The sequence below is a fragment of the Pongo pygmaeus genome, chromosome 6, assembly GCF_028885625.2.
Source record: "Pongo pygmaeus isolate AG05252 chromosome 6, NHGRI_mPonPyg2-v2.0_pri, whole genome shotgun sequence".
NCBI classification, from domain to species: domain Eukaryota; kingdom Metazoa; phylum Chordata; class Mammalia; order Primates; family Hominidae; genus Pongo; species Pongo pygmaeus.
In genome coordinates this window covers 141,336,410-141,353,804 of record NC_072379.2, presented here as the reverse complement: position 1 = coordinate 141,353,804, position 17,395 = coordinate 141,336,410, and the positions used below count along the sequence as shown (strand labels likewise).

At 44.5% G+C, this 17,395-nt stretch overlaps 1 protein-coding gene and 1 gene segment (V, D, J or C); both read right to left on the bottom strand.

Moving 5' to 3' along the window:
• Positions 1 to 4,269: 4,269 nt before the first annotated feature.
• Positions 4,270 to 4,766, bottom strand: LOC129040063 (T cell receptor beta variable 3-1-like). The segment is given in 2 exon segments: positions 4,270 to 4,562; positions 4,679 to 4,766. Coding segments are annotated over 2 exon segments (342 nt in total).
• A 6,022-nt stretch (positions 4,767 to 10,788) lies between these two features.
• On the bottom strand, positions 10,789 to 14,475 carry LOC129040062 (M1-specific T cell receptor beta chain-like). The gene is made up of 3 exons (XM_054493944.1): positions 14,314 to 14,475; positions 13,827 to 14,198; positions 10,789 to 12,220 (listed from the first exon to the last, which is right to left on the bottom strand). Exons 1-3 carry the CDS (start codon positions 14,330 to 14,332, stop codon positions 11,877 to 11,879), a joined length of 735 nt encoding a protein of 244 aa, XP_054349919.1. The 5' UTR covers positions 14,333 to 14,475; the 3' UTR covers positions 10,789 to 11,876.
• Between the last annotated feature and the right edge of the window lie 2,920 nt (positions 14,476 to 17,395).

Sequence of the window (17,395 nt, the reverse complement as noted above, 5' to 3'; positions counted from 1 at the left end):
TGTTGCTGCAGCCACAAGGAAAAGGGTTGGAGTTCAAGGACAGACAATTTGAAGCCGAGTCACCTGCTCCTAGGGGACAGAGAACCACACAGCAGAGCAGCCTGCAGTCCCTGCTATCCTCAGGTCTGCGATGGGGCCTCTGACTGGGGTCCTCTGGGTGAGGTGCTGGTCACTGGTCTCCTTGGCCCTGGTTGGTGGTTTTTCTTGTGATGTCACTGCTCCTGACAGTGTCCCCAGACCCAGGGGATGTTTATTCCTGGCCGTTTTACATCCTTTCTAGGTCCTGATAGAAGATAGATTTGAATTGTCTGGGCTGGGGTGAATGGGCTGGGGAGAAAGGGCAGAGCCAGCTTTTTACCCCCCAAGGATATTCCTCTGGCAGGGGCTCCTTTGCTCTCAGCTGCTTCCTCATTGTGTGGATCCTCCCTCTATCTCTGTCTGCCTGTCTTTCAGGATCCCTCTCAACAACACACCACTCCCATTCAAGGAATCTCCTTCTGTCCTGCGGGATCACACAAAACAGTGCCATTCAAAACGTCCCTTCCCTCAATGTCTAAGTATGGTGGAGCCCATTTTGCCCGGCTCTGTGGAGGGAGGATGACTGCATGATCACAGAAGCAGTGTGGACCAGCTCCCATCATTCAAGGGCATGACTGTGATGCCAACCAGCAACCAGGCACTGGGGAGGAACTGGGGGAGCATGAAAGGGATGAGGCACCCTCTGTCCCTGAAGTAGAGGGCATGGGGCTTGGTAGGGGTTAGAGCTAACATACTCAGGATGCTGAAAAGGAATAACGCAAGGTGTGTGGAGCAAAGGAAATGGAAATCAGCTTGAAGCTGATGTTAGTGTGCTTGAGCTGAGTACAGCCATGCTCTCAGTTGAGGTATGGATGGCTCCCTGTGGGCAAGATCCCTCCTGGCCATCTCTCCTCTTACTCTCTATCCCTTCCCCAGGTCCCTGCCTCAGAGGTTTCACCAGAGCACAGCTCCTGCCTGTGACCAAAGCAGCATTTGGCCACTCACTAACCCAGTGTCAGCATCCAGAATGGTTCCACATCCCACAACCCTGAGAAGCAGGGATGGGTTTCAAAGGCCAGGGAAGAATGAAGATGAAGGAGGTGTTGGCAACAACACAGAGTCAGCAGCCAGAACACCAGGTATCCACACACCTAGGGCATTCTAAATTTTTACTCAACAGAAATTGTCTATGTCTGATTCTGGACACCATGGCAACACCTTATCTCTACAAAAATTAGCCGAATGTAATGGTGCATGTGTGTAGTCCCAGCTACTCAAGAGGCTGAAGTGGGAGGATTACTTGAGCCATGGAAGTCAAGGCTGTAGTGAGCCATGATTGCGTCACTGCACTCCAGACAGAGCAAGACCCCGCTCCCACCACACCCCTCAAAAGAAAAAAAAAAAAAAAAGAAATGAAATGAAACAAAGAAAAGAAAAGAAAAAAGGACAGAAAATTGTCTATGTCTGGATCCCTATTAATGAGCAGAACAGACAGTATCCCAGCCCTCTTGAGCTCTTGGGCCAGTCTGACTTGTTCACCAAATACTCCTTGAGCAACAGCTAGGAGCAAGCAGAAAATTACCACCATTTTCACCCCCGGAATTCTATTTGAGCAGGGCAATTCAACATATTCAAAAAACAACAAGAGAATAAAAATATATCTTACATAAAGTTTGAGAAATGTAATCAGTATGTCATTGTTCAATCACTTCATATATGTCATGCCATATTTCCTCATATATTAAATTGGGAGAACTGAAATGAGATGATCTCTAAAGCCCTGCCATTTCTAAAATGTTAGAAACCACATTAGTTCATCAGTTCTGTGGAGAACTTTCCAACTAGGAACCAGCTGGATGACTTCCTATGGGTCTTCTTTACTTCACTACATAAGCTATTTATGCTTTGTGACCAGTTAGTAATTGGAATATAATCAATTTTCTTAAAAGGTACTTTTAAGCCAATATTGGGTTTTCATTCTAGAACATTTGAAGATACAAATGAACACAAACACAAAAATGAGATGATTCATACTTTCAAAGTGATTTTTACCATCTATTTATCGTTGTATTACATCAGTGTTACCATTTCGTAATGATAATTATAATTGTAGGAGTGAGATTAGGGTCGTAAATCTATGTTATATGTAAATCTACACGGGGCTGAGGAAGATACTTATCCATGATTTAAGTCAAGGTTTTATAATTTAGATTTGTTTTAACCTGGGGATGTGCTCAGTCAGGAGGAAAATTGTAGCATTCTTCTAATATATCAATTTCATCAGATTTTCAATGTGGCCCATAAAACCAAAAAAAAAATGTAAAGCATGTAGATTAGAATTTAAGGGGGTTGAATATTCTCCCCCTCAACAGGTTACATATAGGATCGATCTCTATCCTGCTACAGTTGGAGATATTCTATTCAGTAGATAAAAACCTAAAATTAGCCTTATTTTAAACACTAGTATCATTACCATTAAAATTGTTTCCATTGGTACCTACTTTAGCAAGAAAACACTTTGGCCCTTCTACAAAGAAGTAGAACAAATTTGAACGAATAAAATTTTATTGCATTGTTTGGCTCCCAATAAGGAAACCAAATTGCAAGGACAATTTAAAAAAAAGCAATAGAATTTAAACTAAAAACTTGAATAATGGTGAAAGTGAAAGGCTTAATTGTCCTGAGGACAATAGCTAACATAAGCATTTCCCACAACAAGGGGTGGTGACCACAGAGTTCAAGTCATCTGAATTAGGGATGGATCTAAGAAGGAAAATGATCTCAGGACCTTGTGAATCGCAAGAAGAGCGAAGAGTGGAATGGTAAATATGAAGAAAACCCAAGTAAACATACTTATATAAAATAGAAGTAGTATATGTGATTGAAGATAAGAGGACATAACTGACTCCAAGACAGCTGGGATTTAGGACACAGAGTACTAACAAGGAGCCCTGAGAACCTGTGTAAGAAAATCTTTTTTTATTTTTTATTTTTCTTTCTGGGCCAGGTTCTAAGTTGTGTATGCAGAGGGTGGCACTCCAGAAGGCCCAGCAGAGAACAAACTCTGGAAGGCTGTAGACATAGGCAGGGATGTCAGAAGATACCCGGGGCCGGAAGGCATTGGCATTCAGACCCAGTGAGAGTGGAGAGTCGTGGTGGGTACACTGTGATTCCCAGTAAGACCCTGGAAAGGCCATGCACTAGCAATGATGACCACATGCTGGGGCTCCCTAACAGGGAGGGCAAAGCTGAAATAGACCCCAGCAAGTCCTACATTCAACCCTCCCAGAATAAAACCCAATACATTTCCAAGAAATAACACAATGCAGAGCCTCAAGCCTATCTTGTCCACAATGCTTCATATAAACCCTTTCTAATCTTTCATGTAGGATATTTAGAAGTCTCCTAATTGTTCATGCCACCCAAAAATCTATCTCCTTTCTGATCCATACTACTACCAGTGTTCCTCTACCAAAATATCAGTTTCATCATGTTGTTTCACTTGGAGTAGGACCAAATCACCACTACCTAGAGATTTGTGTCCAAAGTCCTTTCAGGTCTCCCAATATCCCCTGTCATCCGGCTATTGCCTGCTCTTGAGGAGAGTTCAAGATGACATTCATCAGAATTGGGAGAGACACTTGCTTGTCACCCTTCTTGAAGAGAAGGAGCCTACAACGCACAAGGCTGCCTCCACTGGCTTCTCCTCAACGCTTTCCAGTTTACCTATTGCCATGGAATTTCGTGCCTCCCCAAATATTTTTCTGTTAAATAAAGTACTTACTGATCATCAGAATTGTCTCTTGATCTTAGAAATATTTCCTTCCCCTCTCCTTTATGCTTGTGCTCATCAACCATTTTTAGCAATCATGTGTTTCTTTCATAATGTTATATAAAATATGTACCAATATGTGCCACACAGAAAGAAAAGAGAGAGCTTCCTCCATCAGTTAAGATCTTCAGTGCATGGGACAGGCTCCTTTTTTGTTTGTGGAGCCCTAATACTTTAGTGGCTTTGTTGTGAAGCCTGCTCTACCTGATAAACAATTCTGTGAGACTTTTGTGTGCATAAAATAGAGGACTTCTCCACTGGGTGCACTAGCCGGCTGTACTACAGACTGAAACTCCATCAGAGGCCATCAGGGAATGGAGCCTGGCGCCTTGGGTGCAGGTGCACACACTACCCCACAGCTTCCTGGCTAAGCCGGGAGGTTTGTGCACAGGGATGCAGTGACTCTGCACGGCTGTGTCTTAGCTGCTGGCACAGTAATACACAGCAGAGTCACCAAGCTCCAGGGACTTGATGTGAAGATTTAAATGAGCTTTGTCTGGAGACTCAGGTGAGAAGCGATTTGGAACTGTTTCATTTACAATGAGCTCCTTATTATTGTAGCTAAACATTATCTTCAGAAATTTCTTAGAGTCCTGCTTATACCAATACATAGTATCATGGCCCAGATTTTGTTCACATTCAAGGGACTTGTCATTTCCCATCTGTATGACCAGGTATTTTGGAGTCTGGGAAACAGCTGTGTCCAAGGAACCTGAAAAGGAAAGAAGCAGAATTCAGGCAAATCCTAGGAGATAGCCTGCTGTTGTTGTCATCTTGAAAAGGCTTAGGGACTGCAACAGGATCATGTCACCTGGGCCCAGCACTCACCTGCTTGGAGGAGGCAGAGGGCCACACAGCAGAGGAGCCTGCAGCCCATGGCAGAGTCAGGCAGACCAGGCAAGGCCCAGGGCAGGATTCTGGTCAGCACTGCTGAGAAGACTAGGCTGTGGTTTCCACTGCCACTGAGAGGTGCTGCGCCAGTGAGGTCACAGCCTGTAATCATTCCCCCATTCCCAGGGTCTCCTGTAGCATGGCTCCTCCCTTTCATGCCCTGCACTTGCTCCTTTAAAGGAGTTTTTGGAATTTCTGGGAATAGTTGAGAGAGTGGACTTGTGGCCTCCAGGATGTGTCTCTGATTGTCATTCCTGTGCCAGCAGTCCGCTCCCTCTTCGCTCCTTACCCTCACTCCTTACCACCTCCTCCCTTCCTCTCCCTTTCAGGCCCTTCTCTCAGTGTCAGTCTGGTTTCCTCTCTGGATCCTTTGCTTCCCCTTCACAATAATGCAGGACATTGTTTTGCTCTCTCAATCTTTGCTCACTTGAAGGTCTGATTAATGGTCAGTGATCCCCCTGATTCAGAAGAGATTGGCCTGAGATTTCACCTGAATACCAGCCATAGCCACCTACCGCACATGACTGTGGTGCTAGTTCAGAGCAAACCCTGTTAAAGGGTATTATTGGGAGTGAACTGCAGCCCTGCTCCCTGTGATGTTCTTATTTGTCCAAGGGGCAGATCTTTGAGGAAACAGGAGGCTGCTGGACAATATATAGACACCGTGTGCTGGGAAAGAGTGGCGATGAAGGTCAACAACATGTCAGTCGTGGAAAACAAAAGTAGGTGACGGTATTGCCCTTGAGTTGTCTGCAGAGAATCCTCCTTCTTGGTACAAAGCTTACAACCCAAGCTTATTGCAGGGTTTCTCAACTTCAGCACTACTGCCAAGTTGGATCAGGCGATTGTTGGTTGTGGGGGGTTGCCCTGTGCAGCTAGGATGCTTAGCGGCATCTTTGGGCCTTACCCACCTGATGCCAATGTGACAACACAAAACGTCTTTGTGTTTTGTGAATTATCCCCCTGTTGAAGACCGCTGTCCCCTTTATTCTTGAAGATGGTACTCCCCTTCTCTGCCCGGCATCAGGCACCCAGCCTCAGGGGTGTGGCCGGGCCGCAGCTCCTCCTGCTGTCATCAGCAAAGCCCAGCACTCAGACCTCAGTGCCTCAGTCAGTGGCCCCAGGGCAGCAACCTCCAGGAGGAAAACCAGGGACTAGCACTGCCAGAAAGGCATTTCTCACACACACACACACACACACACACACACACTTTGGTAGCGTTGTCATCTACTGGTGAATCCCCTGCAAAGACAGACCCTGATGGTTCATTTGTGATTTACTAAACACAGAACTTGAACTAAACAAAAGAAAAATGACCACCATCCTTCCTGGAACTTCAAGCATGCTTTATTTGTTTATAGTCATTGAATGGCTACTTAGTGCAAAGCATGAGTAAACAATATTCTCACTCTCATGGTGCTTATAATCCAATAGGAGCAAAAACACATTCACACAATACTTGTAGACTAAGAATATGAAATACGTGTTACATGGAGGCCAGCAATATAGTTACTATGTACATTTAAATACTTTTTTTAAAGCATCCCATTTCCTGATCTATGAAACAATGGGCAGAAATAAATAATTTTCAACACTCTGTCTAGCTCTAAAATTCTGTGAACATAACCGGGTACCCCCGTAGATGTGGGTCTTATTCAGTACCTACCTCATCGCACCACACAGCTGACATGGGAACCTTTTCAAAGAAGGAATGGTAGGGAGGGAAGGTAGTGAAATGACAAGAGGCTACATACAATGGTGATGATCATAACGACATAAAGATGTAACCATTCTTAAAGAGTAGACTTTAAATAAATATGTATTTCACTATTTTACGCAACAGTTTTCACCAAATCAGAGGGACAGCATCTGGGAGAGGCACTGGAATGAAACTGATAGAAAGAAACTCGCCTCACATGAGGCAATGTTAGTTTTGTGTGGTTGTTGTTTTGTTTTGTGTTTTACAGGAGACATGAAAAGCAAAAGTGTTTTATTGTCCATGAAAAATTGTCTAGACCGGGCGCAGTGGCTCTCGCCTGTAATCCCAACACTTTGGGAGGCTGAGGCGGGTGTATCACTAGGTCAGGAGATCGAGAACATCCTAGCTAACACGGGGAAACCCTGTCTCTACTAGAAATACAAAAAAATTAGCTGGGCGTGGTGGCCAGCGCCTGCAGTCCCAGCTACTAGGAAGAGGAGGCAGGAGAATGGCCTGAACCCGGGAGGCGGAGCTTGCAGTGAGCAGAGATCCTGCCACTGCACTCCAGCCTGGATGACAGAGCGAGACTCGGTCTCAACCAAAAACAAACAAACAAACAAAAGAATTGTCCAAAGGATAAAAAGGAACAAATAAATTGATTATGTACGTATTTTCTGACAGGGCCCGCCACACTGGAGAAGGGGAAAAAAGCTACAGAAAGGAGAGAGGGTAGACGCTGGGATCCCTGGGAAGAGCCAGGCTTCCAACAAGAAAGTCAAAGAGGGAAGAAAACATAATAATTTTATCATGGAGATAACTTAATCCACAAAAAGCTGGAGAGTTGTAGGGGCAAAGGGAAAGAGACAGAAGGCTGCAGAAGAACTAGAAGACGTCGAACTGAATGATATCAGGATGCATATTTTGAACGTCGGTCATATTTTTGGCTGCCAAAATTTAAACCTCATCTTTGGGCAATTCCCCAAAGTTTGGGTCTTGGCGGGAAAGGCAAGTGTGTTGATATGTTTATAAGCAAAATCTTCCACCCTTCTAAAACCAAACTCTCCATCTCTGCCTCTTCTTTTTCATTTCTCATGAGAATACCACTCCACCTGGCAGAGCTGTCTCCCTCTTCCAGCTCCCCAAGAACGCGCAGGAAATCTGTCCTGTCTCCTCTGGCGGAATAGAATGGATGAACAATCTCTTGTGTCCAATCATGTCAAATTTAGTTTCCTGAGCAGGGTCTTATGAAGATTTCATTTCACTTGATTCTGTCTCTCTCTTCACTGATGCTCAACACTGGGTTTCCAGGTCTGCAAGGGGACGAGGGCCATGGTTTCACTTCCATTCTATCAGCTGGCTGCTAGTTACTGGAGACTCTGACCCTGATTTAAAAAAAAAAAAATTCTTTCATGCTGACAAAAATACAAAAGTCAACATTGCATATCAGCTCATGGAATCATATCCCTGCAGGTTGACCAGCAGCTGCCAGTTTTCCAAAAGAAATTCAGACCAAAATCAGATAAGACATCCTGTCACAGGCCAGGTGTCCCTCACCTTTGCAGAGCATCAGTTCATGCTATTTGCCTGTTGGGCTATTAAAATCTCGCTTGTTCACTTAAAACATTTACATTTATTATTTCTATTATTATATGAATCACAAATGTTTAACCCACAGTCATTTTTTGGCAACAATTAACACAAATTAAATGCAATGCCGTGATGGATAGAGATTATTTATTAACGATGAAAAATGATTATACGTTGTCTTATTTTTGTTACTGAGAAGAAGTTCTAGATTTTTTGTGAGGGTAGGAGTTTGAAAAGTCCAGGGGGACCCTGCCTCTCCAACCCTACGTTAGTTAGTCACTTTAGATATTTAATATTGAGCTTAGAAGTGCGTGTTTCGCATAGTCTGGTTTTAGGACTTTAGCAGATTTGAAAATGGCCCATACTACAAAAAGTTAAGAAATTTAGATTCTAGCATGTAAAAATGAGATTCCCATCTTCAATACATTCTTTTGTTCCATTCCAAAATAAACTGCAAAATTAACCTCCACAGGATGGCTAATGGTTTTCCTGTTAAACTGTTTGGCTAGACTTTCACTTCCAGGAAGCATGCTAGAGTATGCATAGTAGAGTATAGAGATATTCTGAAGCTCCCTCCTACTGAATAACTACAGTCTACGAAAATGTATCTTTGCTGTATTTTTCGATTTCCAAGAAGTAAGGGAAATTCCAAATGCTTTTTGAAAAGGTGAAACAGGAGCCTGTAGTGAAAACAAAATGAAGAGCCTGTTTCAGATGTGCATCCTGGAGGTCTGTCCATGCCACCTTCTTTCCCATCTCCAGGTGTTTGGTATCATCTTTTGATATCTGGACAAGTCTAGCTTCCATGGGTCTTGGTAGACAGGGATAGATGTTGAAGCTGGAATCTGGAAGGGAGTCTGGTGAGGCTGTTTTGATAAGAACCATTTGCTCACAACACCCAGGAGACAGGTTCCCTATCCTTCGAAGCCCTTGCTCGAAGAACTTAGAGGAACATTCAGAAGAAGAAAAAGGAAAAAACAAAACAAAACAAAACAACCCTTTCTAGCTTAAGTCTTTCATCATTTAGAGTCAGGGGACTGGCGCTGCAGGTATTCTTTGGTCTGATAAGTAGATTTCCCTTGATAATTACTCTCTTTGCAAGATCCCTCGAGGAAGCCCTGATTTGTCAGGCTCACTGCCGAGGTTCCAGGAAGTCATTTCATGGCAGGATTGAGCTGGAGCAGAGGCCCAGCATCCACAGCCTCTCTTATTCCTCTCAGGAAGCGGTCCTCCACTGGCATCTGCTTGTGAGCTCTCCTCTTTCCCAGCTCAAACTCTCTCCCTTTCTCATCCCATGCAGGGTCACATGCAACAAATCTGGCAGTCTAGGCTCTTTGCTAGATCAAAAACACCTGCACAGCAAGGCAAATGAATAGTCTATATTTACCCTCTCACATTTCAGCATTGACACAGCTTCTGCAGACCACATTTTCCCCTGTTGTAAATATACTCAAAATTTCTTTTAACTGTTACCCATCTCAGAATGCTCTGTCCTTCCTCTGAATTCCCTTAATCTCAGTAGAGTCACAGCTCCTCCTTGTGGTAAAAGGTCAAACGTGTCAAGACTCTGGTGGACCAAAGGCAGAAGGGTGGTAGACGTCTTAGAAATAGAGATATGCGGCTGGGCATGAGGGCTCATGCCTGTAATCCCAACACTTTGGGAGGCCGAGGCAGGCGGATCACGAGGTGAAGAGGCCGAGACCATCCTGGCCAACATGGTGAAAACCCGTCTCTACTCAAAATATAAAAATTAGCCGGGTGTGGTAGCATGAGCCTGTAATCCCAGCTACTCCAGAGGCTGAGGCAGGAGAATCACTTGAATCCCGGAGGCAGAGGTTACAGTGAGCTGAGATCGCCCCACTGCACTCCAGCCTGGGTGACAGAGCGAGACTCTGTCTCGAAAAGAAAAAAAATGGGAAGGCAGAGAGGTTCACTGCTTCCTTTCTTCAAGAGACTTCTACCTAAAATAAAAACATACAAAATTGCACCTCACCTTTAATAAATGTAAAAACTGGCTTTCAGAGTTAATAGGCTGAATTTTTGCAGAACAACATTGCCATCAAAAACAAGTAGAAGACCAACAAAATATAAAGATAAATGTTTGAAGGCAATTGGAGCTACTGAGGCAGTCAAAACCTAAGGGATTGGGATCTCAACGAGAAAGGAGAGATCTAACAGACCACTTTCCCTTCTAAGTCATTTGCCAATTTTATATCATTGGCTGAGTAGCTGAGAAAAAAAGGGAAGACTGAGAATGTAGCAGGCTTTGAGGAGCATCCACCACCTTTCTGGTCTGGAGAACATTTACGTTCAGTGACTACTGAGTAGGAGAGGAGCCTGGCAAAGGCCCCAGGCCTTGGTGCTGGGGGTAGGAACAGGGATTGACTGAAAATGAGCCGGAAGGATGCTCATTTTCTTTCTTTCTGGGTGGGGAGGATGAAATGTTTTAGAGCTGGATTATGGTGATTGTTGCGCAACTCCACAAATTTATCAAAATCCATTGAATTGCATACTTGCCATGGGCAAATATTATGTTATGTAATTTACACTTTAATTTAGCTGTTAAACGCCAGACATCTAGTTGGAACTTAAATGGCTAAGAGCAAACGCGAGCAGCCATCATGCAGGCTGAAGCCCAGCTCTGATCCAGCTCAGTCATCAGCTCAATTAAGGTGATCTGCCCCTGCTACAATTCCCAGCAGAAGCAAAAGTGAATCATTTGAGGAAGATGAAATCATTCAGAGCCTCAAATTATCTCTATAGTTTTTATATACAATATCCAGCATTCAAATACATTACTAGTTGCGTGAGAAAACAAAATCACATGCCCAGAAACCAAACAGAGAAAACAGACAAAAGAAATAGACCCAAACAGATGCAGATGTTAAAGTTATCCAAAACTGGCTTTAAAATGATGGACGTTAATATAGTCAACAAAGTAAATGACAAAATGTAGAATTTTAGCAGACAACTGGAAATTGTAGCAAGATTTAAGTGGAAATTCCAGAACTGAAATATACAAAATACCTAAAATTCAGACTTCAATAGGTATGTTTAAAAGAGGAATAGTTTCTTAAATGAAACTCAAGAAGTTAATCTGGCTGCCTCAGATTAAGTTGAAAATGACAAATACATTCCTGCCTCTGCCTCTAGGTATCTCCTGACTTTTGCTGCTGAATTCTGTTCCTGCACTGCCTGGCTTTATTCTGGCAATTATCATGCTGCTCTAGACCTTGATCATGCTGGTCAACCTCTGTTGACCTTGAAATGGTTTGAAATGGTATCCTAATATTAGACTCCATGTTTTCTACTCTCTTAACTTGTTATTTTGTGAGCTAGCATCATTAGCCCGAATGCATCACACCAGGTTCACAGGGTCATCAAACAGTTCTGCTCTTACCACATGCTGAGCAAGACTCATTGATATTAAGGCCCTTGTACCGAGCCCCTTCTCCTTCTGAAGATTTCCTTGGGGACCCTCTATAGTCTCATGGAAATACCTGAACTCCCACCCAGTAATCATCTTGCCATCCTAGGAGTTAAAATATGTTTTCCTAAGCAACTAAAACAAAAAAATTCTAATAAAAATGGCAAAACGGGAATAAGGAGAAGATATAGGTTATGTGGTAGTGTACAATTCTCCCATATTCAGAGCCCATAGTCACACCCTCTAGTATCTGTAAAAATTCTTCAAATCCTGCAGCATCTGACCATTTCTGTCCAAGATATCTTGTGGCAATTTAATTTTAGATATCTGTCCATTTGGAGACAGCTGCAAGAACAAAACCAACCAGAGACATCCTTTTCTTAGGCAGGAAGTGGGAGCTGGTGGCTGGGAGGGAGGCAGATCTATGAGGGTTTGTGAACAGGCTGGAGGTGTGTTTGCAAGGCTGTGGCTTCACTGCTGGCACAGAAGTACATGGCTGAGTCCTCCAGCTTTGTGGACTGGATCTTCAGGGTGAAATGTGATCCATTAGGCCTTTCAACTGAGAATCGATCATCAAATATTTCAGACTTCTCTGAGATGTTATCATTATAGAAGTAAACCAGAAACTCGACTTTCTGCCCCAAGATTTGTCTGTACCAATAGAAGTTTAAGTGATTAGGGATGGGAACACACTGCAAGACCACTTCCTGTCCCATCTGTGTGACCTGATGGCTGGGAGTCTGGGTGACTTCAGGTTCTGTGTGTCCTGTGGGAAAAGAAAGAAGATTAAGAGAATTGTTTAGAATTGTCTTAGGTAAGTTCAAAGCAAGAATTTCCTAGAGTCTAAGCATGGACCTGCTTTCAAGAAACTAAAAATTGCCCAGCATAGGAGCCAGGTATCCATGGCAGGATCACAGCAGGAATGAGGCCTCTCCTAGCTCAGGCATCAGGTCATGTGCAAGAAAGGAGGGGCATTTTGAGCTCCGGTGGCCCCACAGGCAAGGTCTGGCAGAATTACTGGTTTCTCTGCCAACAGCCACCATCCCTGGAGCGCCCTCTATAGGAGATAGGAGGGAGCCTTTGTGTTGGTGCAGAAACCTGACAATGCAGGGCTCTGCTCAGCCCCAGGGGTCTGATGTTGTGTGCAGGACTGAGGGCCATTACTAAGAGGAGTGCTGGAAAATATGGGGGCTCAGCAAGGTAACCCTGAGTATAAAGTCTGGCTCAGAAATTCCAGGAGGTCTTGTTCTCTTATTACCTGCTGTGAGTAACAATTCAGGTGCAACAGACTCCACGGCTGATAATGGATGCCAAGAAAACTTGGTATTAGGATTAAAGAGACAGAAGGAAAAAGAATCAAGTGTGAAAGTTTTAAATTCTGAGTGAAAGAGAGACGCCAACAAGAAGTTGAAACTCTGCACATGCCCCAGGGAGAGTGAACTAGAGAACAGTGATCCAAACCCCACAGGGAACCACTGTCCTCAGGGTCAGGCACTGATGCAGCCACCTGAAGAAGGGATTGGGTATTCTTTAGTTTTTCAAAAAAAAAGAAAGAAAGAAAAAGAAAAGGGCCTGCCGGGCCTGGTGGTTCACGCCTGTAATCTCAGCACTTTGGGAGCCCTAGGGGGGCAAATCAAGAAGTTAAGAGATTGAGACCATCCTGGCCAACATGGTGAAACCCTGTCTCTACTAAAAATACAAAAATTAGCCGGTCCTGGTGGCGGGCGCCTGTAGTTCCAGCTAGCGGGAGGCTGAGGCAGGAGAATCGCTTGAACCTGGGAGGTGGAGGTGGCAGTGAGCTGAGATCGTGCCACTGCACTCCAGCCTGGCAACAGAGTGAGACTCCGTCTCAAGAAAGAAGGAAAGACAGACAGACAGACAGAAAGAAAGAAAGAGAAAGAAAGAGAGAAAGAAAGAAAGAAAAAAGAAATAAAAGAAAAGAAAGAAAGAAAGAAAGAAAGAGAGAAAGAAAGAAAGAAAAGAAAAGAGAAGAGAAAAAAAAGAAAAGAAAAGAAAAGGTCTGACCATATTTGGAGCTGGGATGAGGGCTGAGATCCAGGGTCTAACTTGAGTCAAAAAAAAGTCAAAAAACGGTCCATATTGGAAGGTGGATTGGTGTGGCCAGGCTGTTAAATACTTCACACAACATTCCCCAGAGGCACAAGCCAACTGAGAGATACTTGGAATAACTTAAACTTGACAGCATCTGTCCTACATTCAAGTTCAGGCACACTCTCATTCAAAACAAAGTCAGGCCACAGGCTGCAGGTGTCTGGGCAATTTAGCATTGCCACATCCAATAAATGACAGTATTATGGTCTGAGATTTCTGCCGAGGTCCTGCGGAATGCTGAACCAAGTGTTGAGGCTCACCTGGATGCGTTGCCCCCATGGCTTTCTGACTAGACCCAGGAGGTTTGTGCACAGGGAGGCGATGACTCTGCAGGGCTGTGTCTTGGCTGCTGGTGTAGAGATACAGAGCTGAGTCCTCTTGCTGCAGCGCGACCACATGAAGGTGTAAGCGAGAGCTGTCAGGGCATTCAGCTGTGAAGTGATTTGGCACAGTCTTGTTTTCAATGAGTTCCTTACAGTTGTAGTAAAACATGAACACCAGGGATTTCTTAGCTTTCTGTCTGTACCAATACATAGAATCATGTCCCAGATGCTCACGTTTCATCGTCCTTTTACTCCCCATTGCTGTGACCAGGTATTTTGGTGTCTGGGTAATTCCAGTATCCATGGAGCCTGTGAAAATAAGAAGTCAAATTCAGATGAAGCCTAGGACAGTCTTCTGAAGCAGTTCCATGAAAAAAGCCAAAAATCCAAGGACAGAAATGTCCCACCTGTGCCCAGGACTCACCTGAGACAATGGACCACATTACAGTGGAGCCAGCAGCCAAGGCAGGGTCACACGGGGCAGGGAGGGGGGACCCTGAGTCTCCCTGTTTGGCATTCTGGTCCTGCGGGTGTGCTTCCCTGGCCCTGAGACAGGGGCTGCTTGGGAAGTCTCTGCTCCTGTTGGTGTCACTGTTAGTGTCTAGAGCTCACACTTCCTCTTTCCTTTCCAAGCTTGGTGCCGGCACCTCAAGAGGTGGGTTTAGACTAGCTTCTCAGGGCCAGGTGTGCAGGGCGGGTTCCTCAGACAGTTTCATTCTTACCAGCTGTCCGCCCTCCCCTCAATGAATGACTGGGTCTCCCCTTCCTCTTTCTACTTATGGCTCCCCTCCTCCCTAACACACAGTACCCTTCCCTTTGGGCAGATGCATTCCTGCTGCCTGTCTTGGACCCAGGATGAGCGCACTCCGGCTCCCCACCCTCATCTCAGTGAACTGCAGGAGGCCACCTCGCCTGGCTCAGTGGAACCCTTCCCTGGAGCCAGCTGTGCATCATTTTAAGACCCAGTATTGTAATGCCAACTAGGGAGGGAGCATCCTTCAGTGGGTGCTGAGGGGGGACAACAGAGGAATAATCTGGGACCCCTACCCCCAGGGAGCATCTCACCTACTTAGGATGCAGGACCTGAACACAGACTAGAATAACAGGAGGCCCTAAGGGCATGAGCCAGAGGGACTGCAGAGACGATGCTACGCAGGTGGAGTGGACTTTAGTGTCTTCAAGTTGTCTACACACGATCTCTCAACTACAACAAGGAACAAACCCTGACGCCAGAGCATTTGATTCCTTCCTTAGTCCTTTCCTCCCTCCTGCCCCTCTTCTCCTGCCTCCACTTGACTCAGGAATTTCACTAAAGTCGCAGCTCCTCCCAGAGGTGAAAGAGCCACATTGCCCTCCTCTCAGCCATCTGCCCCTGTCTTCTGGATATAGCATTGGGAGCATAGATACACAAAGGGATTCCACAGGGGAATGCACAAAGCAAGAAGGCATTTGAAACAGTGAAGTAAAGGCCTAGCAACTCTCACTGCCACTTACTGATGAAACGCCTCCAACAGCCTCCACATACACACTTAAGATATTAAAATAATATTATCCAATAGGTATTTATGGAACACATAACTATATGTCAGGCACTGTTTGAGAACCAGGAATAGAGCAGAGAATCAAACCAACTCTCATGGGCACATGGGCATTTTAATTTGTTCAAAAAGCGTTCATGAATAATGTTCTCATTCTCAAAGTGCTTCGGGGCTTACAGGAGCTATAAGACATGTTTGATGGGGGCTGGGCACGGTGGCTTATGCCTGTAATCCTAGCACTTTGGGAGGCTGAGTCGGGCAGATCACGAGGTCAGGAGTTCCAGACCAGCCTAGCCAATATGATGAAACCTCATCTCTACTAAAAATACAAAAAAATTAGCCAGGTTGGGGGTGGTGTGTGCCTGAAATCACAGCTACTCAGGAGATTCAGGCAGGAAAATCGCTTGAACTCCGGAGGCGGAGGTTGCAGTGAGCCAAGATTGTGCCACTGCACTCCAGCCTGGGCAACAGAGCAATACTCTGTCTCAAAAAAAAAAAAAAAAAAGACATGTTCGGCATGTTTATAGATAACATCTGATTTGGGAAGTTTTACAGGGTATGCTTTAGGAAGGTTAAAGTAATTAGTTTTTAGGTGCCTACATCATTTCATCTACTGACCTTCTCATTTCCTCATCCTTGAAATCTGGTTGTGGGGAGAGGCTGAAATAATTTTCCCCAACTGTCTACCCAGCTTTGAAACAATGTAAGCCCAGCAGGGTAGACTTCATTAGGCTGCTGTGCCAGAAGCTTACATGGTTCGTGGAACCTATCAAAATACTTTACAGAGTGCAGGTGCTTAATACATGTTTGCTTAATTGCTCAATGAATAGATGGCTGGAATGGAAAACAGTAAAAACTACATGTAAAAGGTAGGTCTAAGCACTTAAAAGTTGTGTTTCTAATCCGCTATGGATGGCATTGGCATATTTGTATCTGTAAATCTACAGAAATCAGGTCATAGTCTCAGTATGTAAGGCTGGAATGTAACTGATTGAAAATAATTTTTATTTCAAAGACTTTATTTATAAATGATAATTTTCAATGTTGATGAAGCATTGTCCAAAGGAGATATGGAAATACAGGGGGTGTTACTTCTTAAATTCTCCTTCCTGTCAAGGTCCCCACCATTCTTTGAGCATTTCCTTGCTTTATGGCACAAGGGGTTCTAGGCTTTTCCTGCCTGTCTTGGTATCCACTATTTGTCCAGAAGTCCTGGTTCCTTCTAGTGGACAATGGTATTTAGAAAACAGAATATGGATACTAGATCTTTGGGGTGATTTTCGAGTGAACTACTCTTAGGCATCACAGTGGACAGAGCTGTACATACACATGTATTTTCACAGTACACCTATATTTACAGGTATGTTTAATTCCTGTCTATACATACTGAGAAGCGATGAGTTCACATTAGTTCCCATCCAATATTATAAGGTTTATTGTTGTGCTCAACTCTTCTCTCTTTCCATATTTGCAACTCCTTTATCCAAAACTGAGAAGCTTTGTTCTGTTATCTTTATAGATTTACATATTTGATCAGTCCCTTTATTTGTAACTACATGTATGCTGCGGGTGCCACCACCACTCCCTGCAAATGGCTCCTCTCTCCATTCAAGTTCTGACTTCCTGTGCCATGGAGACCACCCAGGTTGAAACTCTCCTCACCTCAGTCCAATTTCTGACACACGCCACAAGGGATTCCTTGCCCCACGTGGTGCCCTTTTCAATCTGCTGGGGCTTCCACAATCTGCAGGAGGCTGCTTTCCACATCCCATTTGGACTCCACCCCACTTTTGGGGAGACACCTTCCACATGCTGCATGGTCTCTATCACCTTCCAACAGGCCTCCCTTCTACGCAGATACAAAGAAATGCACGTTAGTCCTCTGTATTTCATGTTGCTGTGTGTTTATTGCATAACCTGAGGCACCTGACATGGGTGATGAGGAGGGAAGACCTCAGGACCTTTTAG

Coding starts and splice junctions, on each gene's coding strand:
- LOC129040062 (XM_054493944.1), bottom strand. Junction 12,221..13,826: donor CATGGGGGCAACGCATCCAG/GTGAGCCTCAAC, acceptor CTTTTCCCACAG/GACACACAGAACCTGAAGTC.